Source organism: Parambassis ranga, chromosome 3 (assembly GCF_900634625.1).
Source record: "Parambassis ranga chromosome 3, fParRan2.1, whole genome shotgun sequence".
NCBI classification, from domain to species: domain Eukaryota; kingdom Metazoa; phylum Chordata; class Actinopteri; family Ambassidae; genus Parambassis; species Parambassis ranga.
The window spans coordinates 12,753,955-12,773,340 of record NC_041024.1 but is presented as its reverse complement, the minus strand read 5'-3'; the positions used below and the strand labels follow the sequence as shown (position 1 = coordinate 12,773,340).

Sequence of the window (19,386 nt, the reverse complement as noted above, 5' to 3'; positions counted from 1 at the left end):
ATATGCAGCAACATTGTTTGACTGTTTTGAGTCAGAAAATCGCACGCTCATTGCCTCATCAATAACTTTATGTATAAACCGTAAAGGAAACAATGGGTTTTGACTATAAACTCAACTTTTAAACAAGATTATGCAGTAACCCGGAGGAGAACGCACGCGGTCACGCTTCAATCAAACACTCGTGGCAATAATTCACATTCATTTCAGCATTTCCGGTGTGGCACAAAAACTTTTCAATATAAATGTCACATCGTGAAAAGTCCATGTTTTGTTGCTCTGTGATTTCATTTAAAAGTACTTTTTTCACTTCTATAATTAATGTATAATTTTGAATAGATCGAAAATGGATATAGGGGATTTTGTTTTTCAAAATACATTTGCAGCAGCTTATGAATTCCACTAAAACTTTGTGTTCACTTGACTTTTTCTAATTAAATTTCACCCTTTTTAGTGGGGGTGGGGGATGACTATTACAGGGCACAAGACAGTCGAGTCTGGTGTTTTTAATCTGATCCTAAAGTCATTTTTTTGTAATACGTCAAACACTGCACTTGTGTCAGGTTATATTTAAAGTTACAATAAATACTCTGACCGTGATTAATACACTCGTTTGCCCTGCAGATGAGATGTGTCCACGTCACATGAGGGAACTTCACGGTCTATCAAGGGGAGTAGTTGGAGACTCTTATTGTGAAATCCTGGAGCCAGTCGTCACCGGAAGCATTATACGTTACTCCTCGAACTCACGCTGCCACTACAACCGACCGCGCGCTGGTTTGGCTAGCAAGCAAGGAAGATGCTAGACGGAAATGGCGGTGACGGCAAGGCGAGCAGCATGAAGTGCTGATGCATTACATGGAGCTAAACTTTCGACTGCCAGGACATCGATGGGCAAATGACAATGTTGTCGAAATAGACCACCTTTTGTAGCTGCCATCACAAACCTGTAACCCCTTCCCGGGAGAATTTTCGTCTTGTCAGCAGAGGAGAGAAAATCTCACCGGGAGCATGGCTTCTTACAGCAACCAGGTAGCTAAGCTAGTTGGCTAACATTAGCCTGCAAAACAACTCCTGCTGAACGCACAGTAACCGTTATATATAGAGTCACGGCCGACCTTCGGTTGCACTAAATTTTGACCGAAACTAGAACTACGATATACTAACATTTTGCTTAGTTACGTGTTGTTATGTGAAACATCTAACTTGTCGTGTCATTGGAAAATGTAAGTACTGAAAAGTGCTTGCTAATGCCCCCCCAAGCCTCATTGAAACACCACCAGCATGGTAGCTAACAGGCCCCGTGTTCCTCCATTCAAATGAGCCAATGCAACTCTCTGCTGAAGTTCCTCGGGGTATGACAGCTACTTTTATCTAATTGAGACGAAATCGTGCTTAATATGTTGTCAGTGACACTTCGGCATGAAAACCCACAAGTGTCATGTGTAATTTCTCAGAGAAAAGTGACCGAAAAGTGCTGCGTGCATGCATGGCCCACCTGCTCAGTTGCGGCGGGCCTTCTCCGATACCATATTTTTGTAACTGGTCATAGCGGTGAATTAGTTTTGCTCTGGATAGTTAAAGAGCATAATGGTGTGTTTGTAGAGCATTTTGCATGTGACTTTTTGTCATTTATAAGTAGTTCATAGATGGAATATAACAGTTTTGTGCTATTCGTTTAGCTTTTAGCAAGCTAACAGCTTTGCACGGGGTTGCTTAGACTTAACTGTCAGTACGCTGGCTGGTTAGCTAAATAGGAATGCGACAGTGTGGGCCTTCGTTGACAACGAGGATTTATTAGGCAGGGAATCGGTTAAAAACAGGATCGACGTGTTATAGTGCTTTGTATATGGTGCCAAACGGCCAGCCAGGGTGACTTAGTCTAAATTGTTTTAGCAAGTTTGGTATTTCCGTGGAAGCTAGCTGTCATGAGGGAAGGCCCAATTTTAAGGTCTAGCTGTGTATGCAGACATGCCAGTTCTGAAGATTCTATTATTTGACAGAAATAAAGCCTGTAGACAATAAAGGTACTCGACAAATAGATGCTTTAAAATGGCTTATGTGGATTGAGGCCAAACCTCTGACTGACAGCTAACGAACATGGCTAACAACTAAAGGAAGGAAAATCTCCTGAAGACTTAATTCTGCATGCTTTCACACTTCTTCCTGCCTCACTACTGAGCGTTTTTATTGGCTCACTGTTCAGCAAATTGAAAGCTCAAGTGGACAAATTTTTCGGCTTATTTCATACAAAGAATATTTGGCCAGTTGAATGAATAATTAAACATGAATGTGTCTTTACATGATGGCACAGTTTATTGTTGCATTTTATTTGAATGGCATAGAATAAACAGAAAACCACAAAAATGTTTTTAACGTGCTGTTACACATGGATCCATTTTTATCACACATTGTGAATTAGTTTGAGTAGATGAATGGAAATTTTGCTTTTGTATTGACTTCTCTCTGTGGGAAATATGTAGCTGAGTGGGGTAAAGTAAAATCATTATAACAAATATCATTTTATTTGTTTAAATATCACAATAGCTGCCAGAACAAGATGAACTCACAGTAAAAAGGATATGAGCAGAAACTCAGCAAACAGGTCGTTCTGGAAATGATTATCAGTGGGGTGTATCTGCATGTTCAAAGGTTTGTATCAGCATCTGTAGGCAATATTCTGCAAATGTTAAGTTATCTTGTGAATGAATTATCCAGGAAAAGCGACATCTAAGACTACTAAGCCACATTTGTTTATTTAGTTTTTCTTTAATTGGTAAAGTTCAACCATGTCTGTGAAATTCTTAGATACAAGAAGTTTTGGTTGTTTTAGTTTGCTCAGTTTCTGTTCAGTGACATCATTGAGATCAGGAGCACTAATCTCCATTTACTGCACTAAAAGTTGCAGTAAACGTCAATATGTTTCATCATCCTAAAAGACATAAAAGGGTCTTAAGAAAAAAAATGCCAGATTAAATCCTAAGGGGTTTGGTAGTTGAAACACACACACACAAAATTGTTGCCAACCACTGCCCATGTATGAAGTAGGTAGGATTTTCTATTAATGTAATGCTGTGAAAAGCGTCCTTACTAATACATACCATTTAAGTCTAGGCATCTAGACTTAAATAAGATGTTTTGTCTTGTAAATAAACATCACTTTGCACTTTAGGTAACTTATTTATATTTGAACATAGCAGCTGTGATATTTATATTTATTTAATCCAATCAGTAAAGCAATATAAACAAGGAGCGTTTTTGTCGAGTCATCACATTGATGTGTACTCTTCAGAGATTAAAATTGCACTTAGAGGCATTATGTTCTGATCTTTGTAGTTGCCTTGTGGAACTGAAAGATAGTACTGCAATATAGTTGCTTTTGTAATGTCTCTTTCACATCTTCTCAAAGCACAAGTACGCAAGCTGAACAAACGATATGGTAACGTTTTTGGCTAAGTCATGCTGCATTTAAATGTTAATGTTTTCTGTTGGAATTTGTGCAGATATTTAAAATTCTATCAGTTCCTTGGTATTATGTATTTTTAACACCTTTGTTGTCATCCACTTGCACAGACATCATCAGCTGATATAGTGCTGCAATAATGATTGTGTTATTGAAGGGTTTATAGAAACTTATGCTGGTGTCAAAAATTGTGATAAGCTCATCTTTGTTTTTTTTGTTTGTTGTCTGACCAGCTCTCTAATTCTGGAAGTTACTAGAAGATAACAGAAAATTGTTAACCGACTGCTTTTTGCAGCTCTCCACAACATTGATTATGCCACACTGGGATGGTCCTTTGAGCTACCATATTTAGTCTATTGTCATAAGTGAGGGTCGAATCAGTCTTTAAAAGGCTTTGCAGTATAGCAAAGTAAAATTGATTCAGGAATTCTCTAAAACTGAAAGTGTTGCTAGGCAGTGGCAGCTCTGTTTTTATAGTACTTAACATGGAATAAATGAAGGTTTGATTACAGGGAACAAGAGGAGAGTCGGTCTAAATAGTGCTTGTCTGTATTAATTGTGTTTGGGATAAGTAATATCAGGTGGTGCAAGATTAAATTGTCATTACAATGCCATTATTTTATTTTCCAGGTCCAGCATTCATTGCTACCAACGAATTACATGCTGTTTATTTGATCAGCAGATGCTGTGTTTCTAAAGGCAACTTGTCTTTAACACAATAAATGGAAGTAATTCTTTTGAGTCACACTACTCTATGCTCATGGCTTTTTGATATTATTTGATATATTTTGAATTATGATATCACCATATTACTACATCATGCTGATATGCAGGCTCTGGCATGCTCCACAGATTCATTGACAACTACTGTGACCTTATTTGTAGAGTGGTGCTGCAGCTTTTTCAGGCTTAGTCAAGTTGTCCATTAATAACTCTGCATACCAGTTTAAGAGAAGCACAGACTGTCTACTCTGGTATGGCTGGAATGGATTGTTTGAACAACAACACTTTAGGGCTCTAGTAGTAAAGTCTTTTTCCTTTGATTAACTTGATATGATAGAAATTTGCTTGTCAGTTTAAGAAATTAAAGGATTGGGCTGACTCATTGCTCATATTGTTTTTACATTTTGCAAACCATGTGTGATTGAAGTTTTCATTTACTTTTTAACTGGTTTACATCTGTTGATACTGGTAGTTACAGGTAAAAATCTCAGACAAATAAGTATCATGTATACCACAATCACTCCACCATCCTGTTGTGCATCATCATACTTGAATTTGTAGCATCACTAAAAGTGAGCAGTGAATCATTGTAGTTCTCTTCCAGCCCTGTTCAAGGCCCTTCCTGTAACCCTGCTGTTGTGGGTGTGTGCACGCACATGTGTGTGGTGTCGTCATTAAACCAAGCTGAAATCATACAGATGGCTAATTTGTAGTAATCCACAGTCCAAACGGACAGCAAGGGAAGCTTAGTGTGGTACGTGTGGCACGCCTGCAGAAAGAAGCAAAGGGACATTCTTTCTGTTGTGATTGTATTAGCCATCCTGAGGCCATTGGATTATGGGTGGCTGTTTGTCGCTTGTAGTGCCATTTCAGCAATGTGGGCCCTCGTGTGGGGCCTCGTTTGCAGAGTTACATATGCTAGAGCTGCACTTTCTTTTCTATGTGCCGACCTTTTAGCGTTCCACTGTTTATTGTGGTGGGAGGATTAACGGCGTGGCTAGTGAGTTCATTTCACCTTTTCTCAGTTCCATGTTTTCCAGGCACATGTGGACTCTTAGGTGATACAGTACAAGGATGAAGCAGAATCTTCAATGGTCTACAAGTGTAACAATTTTATTTAATGTATAAAAATGTTGTCCTTTAGTAGTGATAACAAAAAACATGTCATACATTTTTATTAATGGTGTGTAGTTGGAGTGGAAAAGTGCTATTTTTCAGTAGCTCTTATGGTGTCAGTGGCAGAATGTTTTAGGAGTGTAACCTGATTGATGTTATCACTTTAATCTGAAATTCTAATTTGAAGGTGAGGTTAAAAAAAGCACTAGTTAGTTGTTTTGAATTACTGTACAGGTTGTATATCACTTAAAGGTATTGACAATGAGTTAAAGACTCATTAAATACAGTCGTAGCAGATATCAATGACATCATCACCCTCATTCACTGTATAATCTTTAGATTTTTATGTGTGTGTTTATTGTTTTGTCAGGAGCTGATTAAATGGATAACTGGGTAAAAGTTAATTATAGCCAGAAAGCAGCTTATGCCCACACAAATGCAGCCCAAATGAGTGTTAAAGGTTTGATGAGTGGGCCAATTGAGTCAGGACAGTTCAGGTGGTTTTCTGTGGTTTATTATCAGGATAAGTATTCAGTTTGGTATTTAATCATATTCACATAAATATATGTTTCAAACAAAGTTCCTTTTAGCCATTTGTGTTTGTGGTTTATGTGTAACACTGCATGACTCATCACTTCAGGTTGTGTGTTACCTTTGCACAAGCTAACATTGCAGTATTGGCTGGCTGATAAGACTCGTGTAAGAGACCCCGGTGTTTCCCCTGTCTGTGTGCACGCGCATTGGGCCGCAGACAGCAGCAGTGAATTGTGAATGCATGACCATGTAGAGACAGAAATGACATGCTGCCATGCAAATAAGATAAATAACATAACATATAACATAAGGCTATTTAGTTTGTTTGATAGAAGGACAAGGTACAGGCCTGTTCTACAGGAAAGGTAACCTTAAATGACTTCTGTTATGATCTGGCGCTACATATTAAATAAAATCAGCTTGACCTTCTTGGGGCGGCGGGCCTCCCCCCTGATATAATGGTAGGGGAAACACTGGACCTAGCACACAGATATCAAATGACAGCACCTTTTGAGTGTGTTCCAGGTTTGAGGTGGAAGGACCTGTCCTATTACCTTGTGCACATAAGACTTTCCTCTTTTAATATCTTTTGATATCAAGTTTTGATTTCTTTTTGTTATGTGAGGTAGTTCAAGTTTCCAAATGTTGCATTTCTCATCTCAGGAAAACATATTTTGAGAGAAATACATATTACAGCAGTGTCTGTCTTTATAACTAATGGTTACTTTGATTTCTCCTTACAGTACATCTTCGGGGAATTCAGCCCTGATGAGATCAATCAGTTTTTTGTGACTCCACGATGTTATGTTGAGGTAAGAAGATGGATTAGACAGAATTGATAGTAGGGGGTTATGCATTAGTAAATCATTTAATTAAATTGAAGAAGAGCCACCATGGGTGACTGAGGTAGTGCCTGAGTTCTGGTGGCCTCTACTGGTCAGCAAGATAATTTGCAAGAAGTTCAGATGAAGTGTCATTAAAATATTTTGCCATTTGTCCAAGCATACTTCTTAGAGTCTTTTATCTTGTCTCAAATGTGGTGGAATTTTAAAATGTTACTTACAAGTTTGTTTTGTTGTTACAGCTTCCTCCGTTCAATGACAAAGTACCATGCGTCAGTCAGTCTTCTGGTATGTGTTTTTCTTTTCTCTTTAAATGTTTTTAGCATCAACATCACCTATGCTATCTCAGTTATCTTCTGCTTGAGATCAAGTAATTTTCAAAGCTGGTAAAAATGTAAGATTGAAGCCCAGGCTTAGCTGATCATATGGCTGGCAAACATGTTTTTTTCCATTATGTTTTCTTCATATAGTAAATACTGTTTTTTTTGCATACAAGGCAGTTTACATTAGTTCATTAAGAAGACCATTGTTATTCTGTTTTTCTGGGCCATCTGCTAAAAAGATTTTATAGCAGCCACCTTTCTTTTAAATGGTTCCAATTTGCTCTTGACATTTGCCTTACTTTGATTTGTATTGACTATTTAGGAAGTTACTGCACTCCTGCTGTACCTTATATAATGGAGTCTATGGGACTGCAGGTTTGCGGTGAGTTGAGGAGTCTGACATCCTGTGGCTTGACTAGCTGTTGTACGTTTGCTGTAAAACTGAAAATCCAGGTCTTAAAACTGGTGGCTTTCTAAACTTTTGCGCCTGTATTCTTTCTCTTGCCTGTTGGTTAAAGCTGTAGAGCTTTGCATGCTCAAGATACTGTCAAGTATCTTAACTTCTCTTGCATTTAATGCATTTTCACTACTGCAGGGCTCCAAGTTGAGTTGAAATTGGATTGAATTTTCTTCTGATTTAACAATCACAGCTTCTTTACTAAAGGCATAGTGACGGTTGTGGTTGCTAACGTGTGTACATGTTTTTTATTTCTTTACATTGTTGAGGCTTTACTGTTTAATGCATTTATAGTAATGAAGTGAGGTTTCAGTTGACACTAACAGAATTTCCTCTAATCTCAGTAGAGGATGTAACTGTTGTTTTAATGCCCTTTAACACCTGCAGAAAATCAGGGTTTACAGTTTGAGTGACCAGTTTGCTGTGTTATTAAGAGTCACTTGGATGATTTTTCTGATTTGCACTTACTAATGTTTCCTTTTTATTCACCTTTGCGCTTTTCACTACATAATTTATAATTACAGCTTTTATTCAATACTGCCTAACAAATTATTGATAATGTTTTGTAACTATTTTCAATATTAAGTACATTTTGTATTTAAAAGGTGCAGTATATTTGTTCTGTTCATTAGAAATCAAGACATTTATCAGTCCTGTGCAGCTGTCTTCTGTCTTTGTGCCCTATGTTGCTTTTCTTTAATCTGTTATTGGGAGTTAATGTAATTATAGGCAGTAACCTTTATTAAATTAACTGTAAAGCTTTTTTCATATTTTAGATTTTGTATCAGTCAAGGCAGGGACAATATTCATGAAGGGCTTCATACACTTGAGCCACAGCTTTCCAAGCTTGGTGATTTTATGATTGACTGCACCTTGTTAAAAAATTCAAATCATTATCATTTGTTATGGAATATCTACCCCAAGACTATATTAGGCCTAATTTTGTTAAATCACCCCACTTGTGGGATTCAGATAAGCCCAAAAGGAATGTGGTTTTGGATAGACCAAAGAGTAGTTGTCAAAAATAGGTCCAGTGGAATTCCTTGTCTTTATGTTGGTAAGTTTGATCCTGTCAGAGCTCCCACGACCCCCTTGAATGCCCCAGTTCTCTATCAGGACGTAAAATGCATCTTGTGAGACTTATATTTTATATAGGCCTTAGGCTGTAAATTACAGATGTTACTCTGTATAACTGATTAAAATGTTTTCTGCAGCAGAAGACTTTCAGCACATTGAGTTTGGCGTTGATGAGGTGATGGATTCCAAGTCTGTTGGGGTAAAAGATTCTTTATACAAAGTGTCAAGCACCCTCAACCCACAGGCTCCAGAGTTCATCCTGGGCTGTCAACCGGCACAGAAGACTCAACAGGCAGCCCCACCAGCAGCTGATGTCCCTGATGGAACCCACTTCAACTCGCTGGATGGTCCTGACTCAGAGGCTTCAGTCCTGGACAATCACCAGGCTTGCCAGGAAATGGACGGACTTCCTGGCAGCCTGGGGCAGCGGGAGAGAAAGAAAAAGAAAAAGCGCCCGCCGGGGTATTACAACTACCTGGACCCATCAACTGGCAGCAACAACACCAGCGTGGCAGATGGGCCGCCTGTGACAGCACTGGTGAATGGACATGCACTCAGTGGCCCACACCACAGTACTGAGGATGTGGACAGTAAGGCATTGTCAGGGGCTGAACTTTCCACCCCTGGATCTGTCTCCACAGCAACACCAACAGCTGCTGTGGCGCAAGCCAAGTTTGGCCCCACATCCACTGCCAATCAGAGGACTTGTGATAGCCCTGATGACTCTTCTTCGGACTTAACAAGTGGCGCTGCCTCTTTATCAGGTGGCAACAATGCAACTTCCTGTTCTTCATCCTCCTCTCAAAGCAGAGGGATGACAGAGGGATCAAGGACTGCAGACCAGCAGCCAGATCATTTGGCACCACAGAGCCCTGAACTTTCTGATACTGCACACAGCCCTCGCTCTAAATCACCGCTTCCTTCTTCAGCTGCTGTGGCCACTCCCTCTGTCACCACTTCCATTACAACTACTGAACTAGACAGACAGGAGGTAGCAGACAGTGGGGTGGCCAATGGCTTAGCTGAGCCTAATACTTCTATCAGTGCAGATGGATACAAAGAAGACTGTGAGAGTGGGGACCCCGCTCAGCAGGTCACCCCAGACTCTGTTATCCAGCCGGTAGTGACAGAGCAGGCACATTCGCCTGCCATTCCAGCTGCACCTACTGCCAATCTTCCCAAATCCTGGGCAAGCCTCTTTCACAACTCCAAGCCTCTGCCTGGGGGCCCTCAGGCCTTTGTGGAGGTCAAGAATGTTGTGGAAGTTGCATCTCCCCCACTCTCTATGCCAGAGCAGCCTGAGAAACTTGGGGAGGTAAAAGAAGGCCCTGTCCACGTATCGGAGGATCCTATGGCCCCTAAACTTGCAGGTATTATATGAAGAACACTCATTGCATACCTTCTTAAGAACAGCCTGTTGTAAATGTTTTATGCTGTGTTTTGCAAGAAGTGTGTATCTGCTCCACTTGGTGGCAGTGTTGAGTTTACCTGCTGCTACTCATATTTTTAATTGAGCGTGTGCTTTTAAACATTTGATATTTAAGGAGGGACAAACCTTAATATTTTGCTCACTATAATCCAAAATTGTCAGTACATGAAGGGTAGGGCTGCTTGTTAACATCTTGCTACAAAATAAGTTTATAGGCATTCCATAAATAGAACACTAGATGGTGGTACTACACCTACAATAACTGACTTAAGATATTAAGTCATCAGTTACACTTGGTCCCTTTTCCTAGCAGGCCCCACATCTTGTGAGCAAAGGAATGGTCCTACAAACAATTGCACATGTGGGTGTCTCTCAAAACATCTTCTGTTTTGTGTTAGAAGCATCATCTTTCCTCTTTCAAAGGAAATGTGGACCTAATAGCCTGACACAAACATTACGGCATCAGCTTTTATCAAGGTATTAACAACATCATTGCAGCTAAGTTCAGAAAGTACTTTCATTGATCAGGTCAGCCTAGTTTGGCTTGTGTGTTAGAATTTTCAGACTGGTGCTAGGTGAATAATGTTGTGTAGCTTTATTTAGATGAATCTGGTTAGACCTAATGTATGTACACATTTGGGCTGGAATGTGGAAACTTGACAGACACTGATTTAGGTGTTATTTTGGCAGCAATCCTGAAAGTGCACAGTGTTGTTCTTTTTGCCAGCTCATATGTGTAACTGGAATGGCAAAGGTTTCATTTTGTAAAAACAATGGGTTCCCCTTGAAATGGAAATTGTAACTTCCACATGCAAATGCACCAGAAAACCTTGTGGATGTATTTGTATCTGAAACACAGCCCTGTTCTGAAAGAACATTGTTTCCTTAGCTTGGCAGACATCAGTCTATACCAAATATTTTGAAACACTGCAAACTCTAAACGTTTTTTCTACAGGAGAGGAGTGCAGCATGGCAAGAATATAGACTGTAATTGTTAATGCAATTACAGACAGATGGAAATGTAGCCCCACTGTTGCATACTGTTGGTTCCCAAGCAGTATTATTTCAATGTGTTTATGTGATGGTGTTGAGCTTGGATAGGTTCATTTGAACTCAAAAGAAACCAGCTTACTTTGAAATACATCAACATGGAGCCACAGACGAGCTGTTTGTATAGTCTATAAAACGTATTGATTTACTGTAAATGGAACAGTCCAGTCCATCCTAGCCACTACAGTTTTTTTTATTTACACAAAACTTCTGTTTAATGTGAATGAGCTGCTAACTTAAGCCTGGTTTACATTTCTACATTCGACTGCATTCAGGTTTCCAGTGTATGAGTTTAAAAAAAAAAAAAAACTTTTTCACTTTTCTCCAAAACCACATTTTAGTTAGAATACATAACACCTGCTTGACAAGAAGTTGATCACTGCAGTTACAAATGAAAAATGGGTCTTGGGAAAGAATGACTGGTACAAAGTGAGCTTTTTTGATAATCCAGAGTCATTTCAGTTAAATTGCTTATGCAAGTACATGTATGGATTTGTCTTGGTTATGTTTTTATGAATCATTTATATAAAACTGTGTCCACGTTACCATGGGAGCTGTGTTTCTGAATGACAGTCTCCCTTCCTAGGCGTGGTACAAAAAGATCTTTTTTTTATTGACAGTCTCTTGTGTTGTTGTCACTAGAGACAGAAATAGAAGAAAGAACATTTGTTGTGTTCAAATGAAATTGTACTTGTTATTCAGCCGTGAGTTTACTTTATAATGGTAAACACAATGTCTGTATGACTTAAAGTATGTACCTTTTAAAATGACGCTCATTGTTTGCTGCGGTTGTGCAGGACTACCTTTTTAAAGACTGTTGTGTTTGTTTGAATCCCTAGAACTTATTGAGAATGTGAAGTTGATACATAAACCAGTGTCTTTGCAGCCGAGAGGACTGATCAACAAGGGGAACTGGTGCTATATCAACGCTGTATCCTTTCACTGCTTTTTGCTGAACAAACAAAGGGCTACCTCCAATTAGAAGTTATTCAGATATAGAAATTTACAGCAGCTCGTCAAATGCTTCTCCTACATGTGGTTGTCCTCCCTGACCCTAAACGCTCAGACTCTACAGGCCCTGATTGCGTGCCCTCCCATGTATCACCTGATGAAGTCCATTCCTCTGCATAATGAAACACAGAGACCATGCACCTCCACACCCATGATTGATAACTTGTAAGTAGCTTTTCCACAGGCTGGTGTCAGTTTTATATAATATATCATAACACATCACCATTGTGTTTTTTTAATGTCTCTGGCAGTGTAAGGCTTATGAATGAGTTCAACAATATGCCTCTGCCATCAAAAACCAAACAAGGTAAGCTGCTGGGTAAGCTGACCAAAGACACTTGGTAGGATTTGTATGTTAGCCTCACTGATGAATTGTCTTTGTATTCACAGCTGTTGGTGAAAAGAAAGACATTCGAACTGGTGTACCTTTTGAACCAACGTACATTTATAGACTTCTCACACTCATCAAATCAAGTCTTTCAGAGAAGGTAAGCTGCAAAGCATTGCACATTCACTGTGAGGCAATGCGTCATTGTGGTTGGTGTTTTTTAATGATCACACTTTGAATACATTTCTTCAGGAACAGACAGTGCTTGTGGGAGTTTTGAAATGTGTTCATTTAGAAGTGGGCCACTCTTCTGGATAATATTTCATGTGTTACACATGCTGACTCAATTCTGATTTAGTTTTAAAACGGGAAATGCTCCTTAGAATACTTTGATATTTAATGAGGCTTAATAATATCCTGTCCCACTGTGTACATGCCTCCTTGTCTGTTTACCTCAGTCAATGACTGTGTGCACATAAAGCATGTTTTATTTGATGGTAGGCAGTCTTGCTAGTGTGTATTCAATTGGTGCCCTGCGTGTTTTGCTCTCAGGGTCGACAAGAGGATGCAGAGGAGTATCTTGGATTCACACTCAATGGATTACATGAGGAGATGCTGGCATTGAAAAAACTAATCTCGCCTCAGGAAGAGAGTAAGCAACTTTCACTAATGATATAGTCACCCATTATAATGCCATCCACATATGCTGACATTTTAAAATGTGCTAAAGGCACCTTGGTGCATCGTAGTCCTGTGACCTCTGAAGTGTCTTTTCCTGTCTTTTGTTGAACAGAAGCTTCCACACCTAATGGACCAGAGTCCCAGGCTGGCGTGGAGGACGATGTTGCTGATAAGGATGAGGGTAGTGAAGATGAGTGGGAGCAAGTCGGTCCCCGAAACAAGACTTCCATCACTCGACAGGCTGACTTTGTCCGTACACCCATCACTGATATCTTTGGCGGCCACATCAGGTATGTTGACAATGATTTAAAAGTAGTAAATATATCCAACTAAGAGTAGTAATTGTAGCAGTATGCAGTATGGTCTGGCTGTGCAGCTCAGAGGCTTTGACCTCTGTTCATGGTAGATTAGTCTGCCGCCTCCAGCTTTCTCTAGCAAGCACCACAGTACTTCAGAATAACAGGCGCTGTCGGTCAGTTGTGGTTAGAAGTCCTGACGGCAAGACGTGGGGCATCCATCCACAAACAAAGCTCTTAACTTTCAGACAAATTGGAAAGTTGAGGACCTGTGTGGCTGCAGCCTGCCTAAATAATATGTTCTGTGAGGGTTCTGGTCTGGCACAGTCCTGATGTACACTGGTTGCACACTGTCTTAAAGGATTATTTTCTCAGAAATTGTTGTGCCCAGAGAGAAATGGAATATAGGAGTGTGTGTTTACAGAGCGGTGTGTACACCCACTGAGCTTGGCTTTAACCCATGACTTTCTTAGACGCACCTCACAGTAATTGATTTGTCTTGGAATTCCAGCAGTAAATACTAATGCTAAAGAATAGTTTTGCCTGAATTTACAGTTATACACCAGCTATCACAAGCAGTCCTTTCTGCTTTTCATCTTATTTTTCTTCATATGTTAAAATCAACATAAGTTGATGTAGATTCTGTCATCCAGCTCATACTCATTCAGAAGGTTGAAGCAAGGCAGCTGGACTGAATTTTTTTCCATTGGCTCCAGTTGCTTCAACCATCTGAATGCCCTTGGAATAAGAAATAAACTGCAGTTATTTAATGTTTTACTGATGGACTGTTTATCAAAATAGTATTTATCAAACCCTGTCTAGAGAACAGGTCTAAGTCACCAACTCTTACAGATATAATTTAAAAACTCTTGTGTTGTTTATCTCAGATCGGTGGTGTATCAACAAAACTCTAAAGAGTCAGCCACTCTTCAGCCTTTCTTCACCCTGCAGCTGGACATACAGTCAGACAAGATCCGCACAGTCCAGGAGGCTCTGGAGACCTTGGTGGCTCGAGAGTCTGTCCAGGGCTACACTTCTAAAACTAAACAGGAGGTACAGACCACACATTCAAGCTTTAGTTTAGATCATGTGCATTACTGCAAAATTATGAAGTATTAATCATGTATTGTTTTGACTCACTGTATTTAAAGATAGAATTTATTTGGGGAAATTACTTGAAGACAATAGAGAGACATGTATGCACTGGTGGTTAATTAACAAAGTTCAAGAACTGCACATTATAAAATGCATAAATCTTGTAATATTTTCTGGTCTCAAGACTAAAGAAAACAGAAAAATGTGCAGTCTTTGAGCATTGACATTTGAGTTGGAAAAACTGGTGCAGGGAATGTCCGCACTACAGCTGGGTTTTTTATTAGAAAGAACTATCATTTTGTTTTGTCATTTTAGAGACTGTAAACATTTAGTTCATGTTGTCTCCTTAGCCTTTAAAGCCAGTGTAAGCAGTGTAGTGTTTTATGAGTTTTAAGAGCTCAGCAAGCTCTTGTATTTCCAGCAAATTGGTACCTTTTGTTCTGTGCTTGTTTTCTTCTTTCCTGTTCTGATTAGAAGAGTTTCATTGGGTTTTTACAAGCAAATCTACCATTCACAATTAAGTTTTAAGTAGTTTTTGATTTTAAAAGTACAACACATTCTCTCACTGCATATCTTTCTTTTTTACCACCTCACCTTCAGATCGAGATAAGTCGGAGGGTAACTCTAGAAGAGCTTCCCCCTGTGCTGGTGCTCCATCTCAAGAGATTTGTTTTTGAAAAGACTGGAGGCTGCCAGAAACTGACCAAGAACATTGATTACCCTGTTGACCTGGAAATCAGCAAAGGTATGGCTGGATATATCTGTGTTGTACTCAGTTCTGGGCCCCCAGAGGATCCTCTCTGCTGTTTGGTCATTTAAGTATTTGAAAAAGGGTTGTTCTCAAGGGTGATCTGCTCTGACCGGGGGTGATGCATGTAAATGTCACCTCTTTAATGTAGTAATTACATAACATTGTTGGGCATAGCTGAAGTAAGGGAGCTGCAGACTTCCTACAAGGAATTAAGTTGAGAATTGAGAATTCTGCTGCAGTGAGCTGTGCGTCTTTTTTTTTTTTAATGTAATGTTTTTTAAAGTTATGATGTGGCTTCAGTTTCAGCAGCTGCTGTTTTTTTTTTTTAAAACTAGCACTTTTCATATTATTCATTTTGTACAAACATTGCTCAACCTCAATGTGACTAATGTTCCCAACTGACTCTGTCTCTCCTGCTGTTAAGCTAAGCACAGGAAACGTCAACATGAAATAAATTATTTTAATCTCTTGCATTTTATGCTACGTACATTTTAACAAGCAAACAGGGAAACATACTGAGGTACATGCTAAATTAAAGCAATGCCCTGAAACATCTTGGTCTAATGTGTGGATTTTTCTTTCAGATCTCTTATCCTCTGGAGTGCGAAGTAAAGTTTTGAAAGGCCAAAGAACTTACAGGCTCTTTGCAGGTGCGTTTGTTGTTGTTTTTTTTATAAATGGGTCACATTATCACATCTGCTGCAGAGCTGGTAATTTTGCCTTATTGGGGACTGTGGGAATTGTTTGTTGACGATGACTTATTTCTGACATTCAGGAAAATAACACGGGTAAAAATGTTTGTCCTGTTGTTTGTTGATCCTATATACTTGTGCTTGATGTGGTTCTTTTGTTTTACCACGAGAAGTTTTCAAGCTGTTATTTACATCTAAGTATAAGCCAAATTATATCAAGGAATGTTTATTAAAACAGACACATTTTGATTTGGGAATAAAGTAATTCTGATTCTGAAAAACAAAAAGTAATGCTGACTCTGCAGTGGTGAGCTTTGAAGTCATGGATGCGAAATAGCTTTTAAATAAAATATTCCATCTTGTTCTAATGTGTTTTTTTTTTCTCCCCCTGTATTGCCACTTCTACAGTTGTCTATCACCATGGAAACAGTGCGACAGGCGGTCATTACACCACGGATGTCTTCCACATTGGTCTTAACGGCTGGCTGCGCATTGATGACCAGGCAGTGAAGGTTATCAACCAGCCACAGGTGGTGAAGCAGACTGCAGAGCGCACTGCCTACCTGCTGTACTACCGCCGCGTTGACCTGCTGTAGACACACACACAAACATGAACATACACACAAATATACACACACAGAACATACATGCTCAAAATGCACTCGTTGACCGTACATACACTCATGACACAAACACACCCAAACTAATGAACATGAACACTGCCCAACACTTGTTCTCTTGCAAGATTTTCCTCTTCTTCCCTTCTGTCTCTGCTTTCCTGAGAACCAGCTTTTCCAACACCTTTTTTCCTTGTCTCCTTTTTTTGCCCTTTTCGGAAGAAGAGAAGCAAGCTGCATTCACAAAGTTTTCCCTGTGACTGCTCTCTCTTCTCTGTGCACCACTGCTGTTTTTTTCCTTTGTTTTACTTTCAAAGCAGCAAGGAAGGACTGTTGAATAGACAGAGGTGGGGTTGGGGTTAGAGTTTAGGACCTGAGACTCACCTCTGACTGAGTCCACAGCTTAGCGAACAGTGGACTCAGTCGCACAGAAAGAACTGTATACCACAGGCTGCAAGTGGAACTGCTGGGGCAACTTTCTTGTTTCAAAAGCCCTTTTTTAAGGAAATGACCTAGAAATATCAGTGTTTGCCTTTTAGTAAAGGAACCTAATGAATTTGCAGCAGTTTGAAAAGCCTGTTATTTGCCCTTGTGCATTGAAAAGGCCCAGCACCAGCATTATCATGAGTCTCTCCTCCCAAGGCCAGATTGTTTTCTTCTTTGCCACCACCAACTCCTCTTTGTCCATTTCCTCACTTTTACGATGCTTTTAAATACAAGTACAATATAAGTACAACTTGAGCCATCAGAAACAGGAAAAAAAAACGATGGTGGTACATTGAATGGAAACTGAACAGCTTCCTGGTTTTGAGAGATTCTTGTTACGGTATTTGGGTTTAGATTTAGAAAGACTCTCTTAAAAAAACATTAATGCGCTTTAGAATTTAATAACAAATAAGCTTTTGTGCACAAAGTATCAACTGATTGATGATTACAATATGACAGGCAAATGCATATTTTACAAATATTTAGATTTAAATGTAAAAAAAAAGAGAAAAAAAGAAAAATTCAGAGATTTAGCTGACTGATGACTCATTTGGGTTCTAAAGGACTGTGCCAGTTTTTAGACTCAGTTCTTGCACTGGAAAGGAGGTGGCAACAAATCAAGACAGATTCCACTGCAAAACCTGCCTTTGTACATTTCCTTCTCTATCCATTCATTTGTTATTGTCTTTTCCTGTCTAAAGGTTCCACCTGTGTATTGGTGGCTTATCAGTGTAGTTCTGAGCCACACCACCCCTCTTAACCCCCCAACTCAGCAGAAACGGGGGCTGCCTTAGGTTCAGTGTGTGATGTTTTTTTTCCACTCAAGTGTACGAGTCTAACCTTAATCAGGCAGCAACTGCTAAAGTGTAATGTCTGTGATGAGTTAAGGGAATGTACCGGACACCTCTGTATTTACTCGTGGTTCAGCGTTTTCCTTCCGGTCGAGGGAAACTGGAGTGTTGAGGGGGATGTGGGACTACATCTGTGCTAAGCTTCGAGATCCTGGACATGCGCACAAAAGGCAATAGTGTTTGCTTTTGTTAAAGAGAAATGATTTTTGGATCATTCATTGATTGTGATGATTTTTGTTTTGCGTTACTAAAAGATTTTTTTTTCTTCTTTTTTGTCATTGATCATGTATTGGATGTCCTAATGCTCTCGCTCCCTTCAGAAAAAAAAATGCTTGCATTTGAATTGGTGTTTGAAAAGAAATTACACAGGCTAAAGCACAACAACAAATAAAATTGAACTAGTTCTTTGCTTGACATTTATTTCCATTTCGTCGTTTTTTTTCTTTTGACAGTTCTCTCAAGCCACCCATTTCATTCCAATCATTAATTCCAGACTCTCAGTATTAACACTTAGGCTCAAGTATTCTTACACAGTTTTGATCCAAAATGTCTTCTTTTTTGTGTCTCATACCTGTTGAGTTATCAGAATGCACAGGTAAGGAGGGCAGGCATATTTTTCTGCTTTGGTTGAAAGAAAAGCTGGAATGTAAAAACATTTCCTGTATTTTAAAAGTGATGTGTAGACTCAAGTCAATCTAACACGTCACCTAAAGAAGATGTTTTTCAAAGTTACATATTAGATTTAGCATTTCTTTAAGGATCATTATGTGGTGTCATGTTATCTGACGTTCCTTAAAGGTTTCAGAGTCAGAGACCTTTCCCAGATAAACCAAAGGAAAACTTTATATAGGCCCTGCTGCCTTTCATTTAGCTTATATCATCACTTGATTTTTGCCTTTTCCATCAGAGATCTTGTTGCCATGTCTCATCACAGTCTTCAGCTCATCACACACAGGCATGCCGTTTAGACAGTCAATCTTTTCACAACACTTATGGTTGTGCTATTGTGACATTGTTGATTTGCAATCCCCCTCCCCCCAACCTGGATCAGACACCTTGAGCTTTCTGTTGTACAGTTTTATCTCAGTCTGATGGCTGGTCAAGACATGTGCTGGTGAAAATGCTTCGATAATGTGTTTTTCTTTTCAGTATGTGCTCCTAACACAAATGTCTGCTGGAAACTGTTGGGATATTGACCTAAAACTCTATAGGCTACAGTCTTTAATTTTAAGCCTCCAGCGTTCTATTTTTGTTTATTGTTCAAAATAAAGGATTGTGCAAAAAGCAGTTTGCTAAACAACTATAGTCCAAAGACTACCTGGCTTTCTTAAAACACTACGGCAGCCTCTACACCGTCAACTGGCCTACAGAACAATGTGCACAATAAACCAAAACAACAAAACGATCTGCAGAGTCTTGGTCTACCACATGTGCCTAATTGGTCTCTTCTTCCTGTATCTCAACATATAGTATGTGTAGTATTTGTAGTATGTTACCTCCTGCTGTGGTCGCGCTGGCTGCCTCGGTGCCCGCAATGCTCTTAAGGGCTGAGGCTGAACTCGCCTCA

At 39.5% G+C, this 19,386-nt stretch overlaps 1 protein-coding gene across 2 annotated transcripts; it reads left to right on the top strand.

Moving 5' to 3' along the window:
* The first annotated feature begins 742 nt into the window (after positions 1 to 742).
* usp10 (ubiquitin specific peptidase 10) lies at positions 743 to 19,119 on the top strand. 2 transcript variants are annotated; one of them, XM_028402634.1, is made up of 15 exons: positions 743 to 1,029; positions 6,577 to 6,645; positions 6,918 to 6,963; positions 7,321 to 7,380; positions 8,673 to 9,902; positions 11,851 to 11,942; positions 12,078 to 12,187; positions 12,274 to 12,329; positions 12,413 to 12,510; positions 12,903 to 13,002; positions 13,144 to 13,321; positions 14,215 to 14,380; positions 15,023 to 15,167; positions 15,758 to 15,823; positions 16,274 to 19,119. In XM_028402634.1, the coding sequence occupies exons 1-15, from the start codon at positions 1,009 to 1,011 to the stop codon at positions 16,459 to 16,461; spliced, it is 2,625 nt and encodes an 874-aa protein (XP_028258435.1). In that variant the 5' UTR covers positions 743 to 1,008; the 3' UTR covers positions 16,462 to 19,119. The 2 variants fall into 2 exon arrangements, with proteins under 2 accessions (XP_028258435.1, XP_028258434.1); XM_028402633.1 differs by having other exon boundaries at positions 8,670 to 9,902.
* Positions 19,120 to 19,386: the final 267 nt, after the last annotated feature.

What these genes read in the sequence shown, in the direction of transcription:
- usp10 (XM_028402633.1), top strand. Translation starts at nt 1,009, where the DNA reads ATGGCTTCTTACAGCAACCAG. An exon ending in CTCCACGATGTTATGTTGAG is followed by an intron (nt 6,646 to 6,917) that starts GTAAGAAGATGG and finishes TTGTTGTTACAG; the next exon opens with CTTCCTCCGTTCAATGACAA. An exon ending in ATCTTTGGCGGCCACATCAG is followed by an intron (nt 13,322 to 14,214) that starts GTATGTTGACAA and finishes TGTTTATCTCAG; the next exon opens with ATCGGTGGTGTATCAACAAA.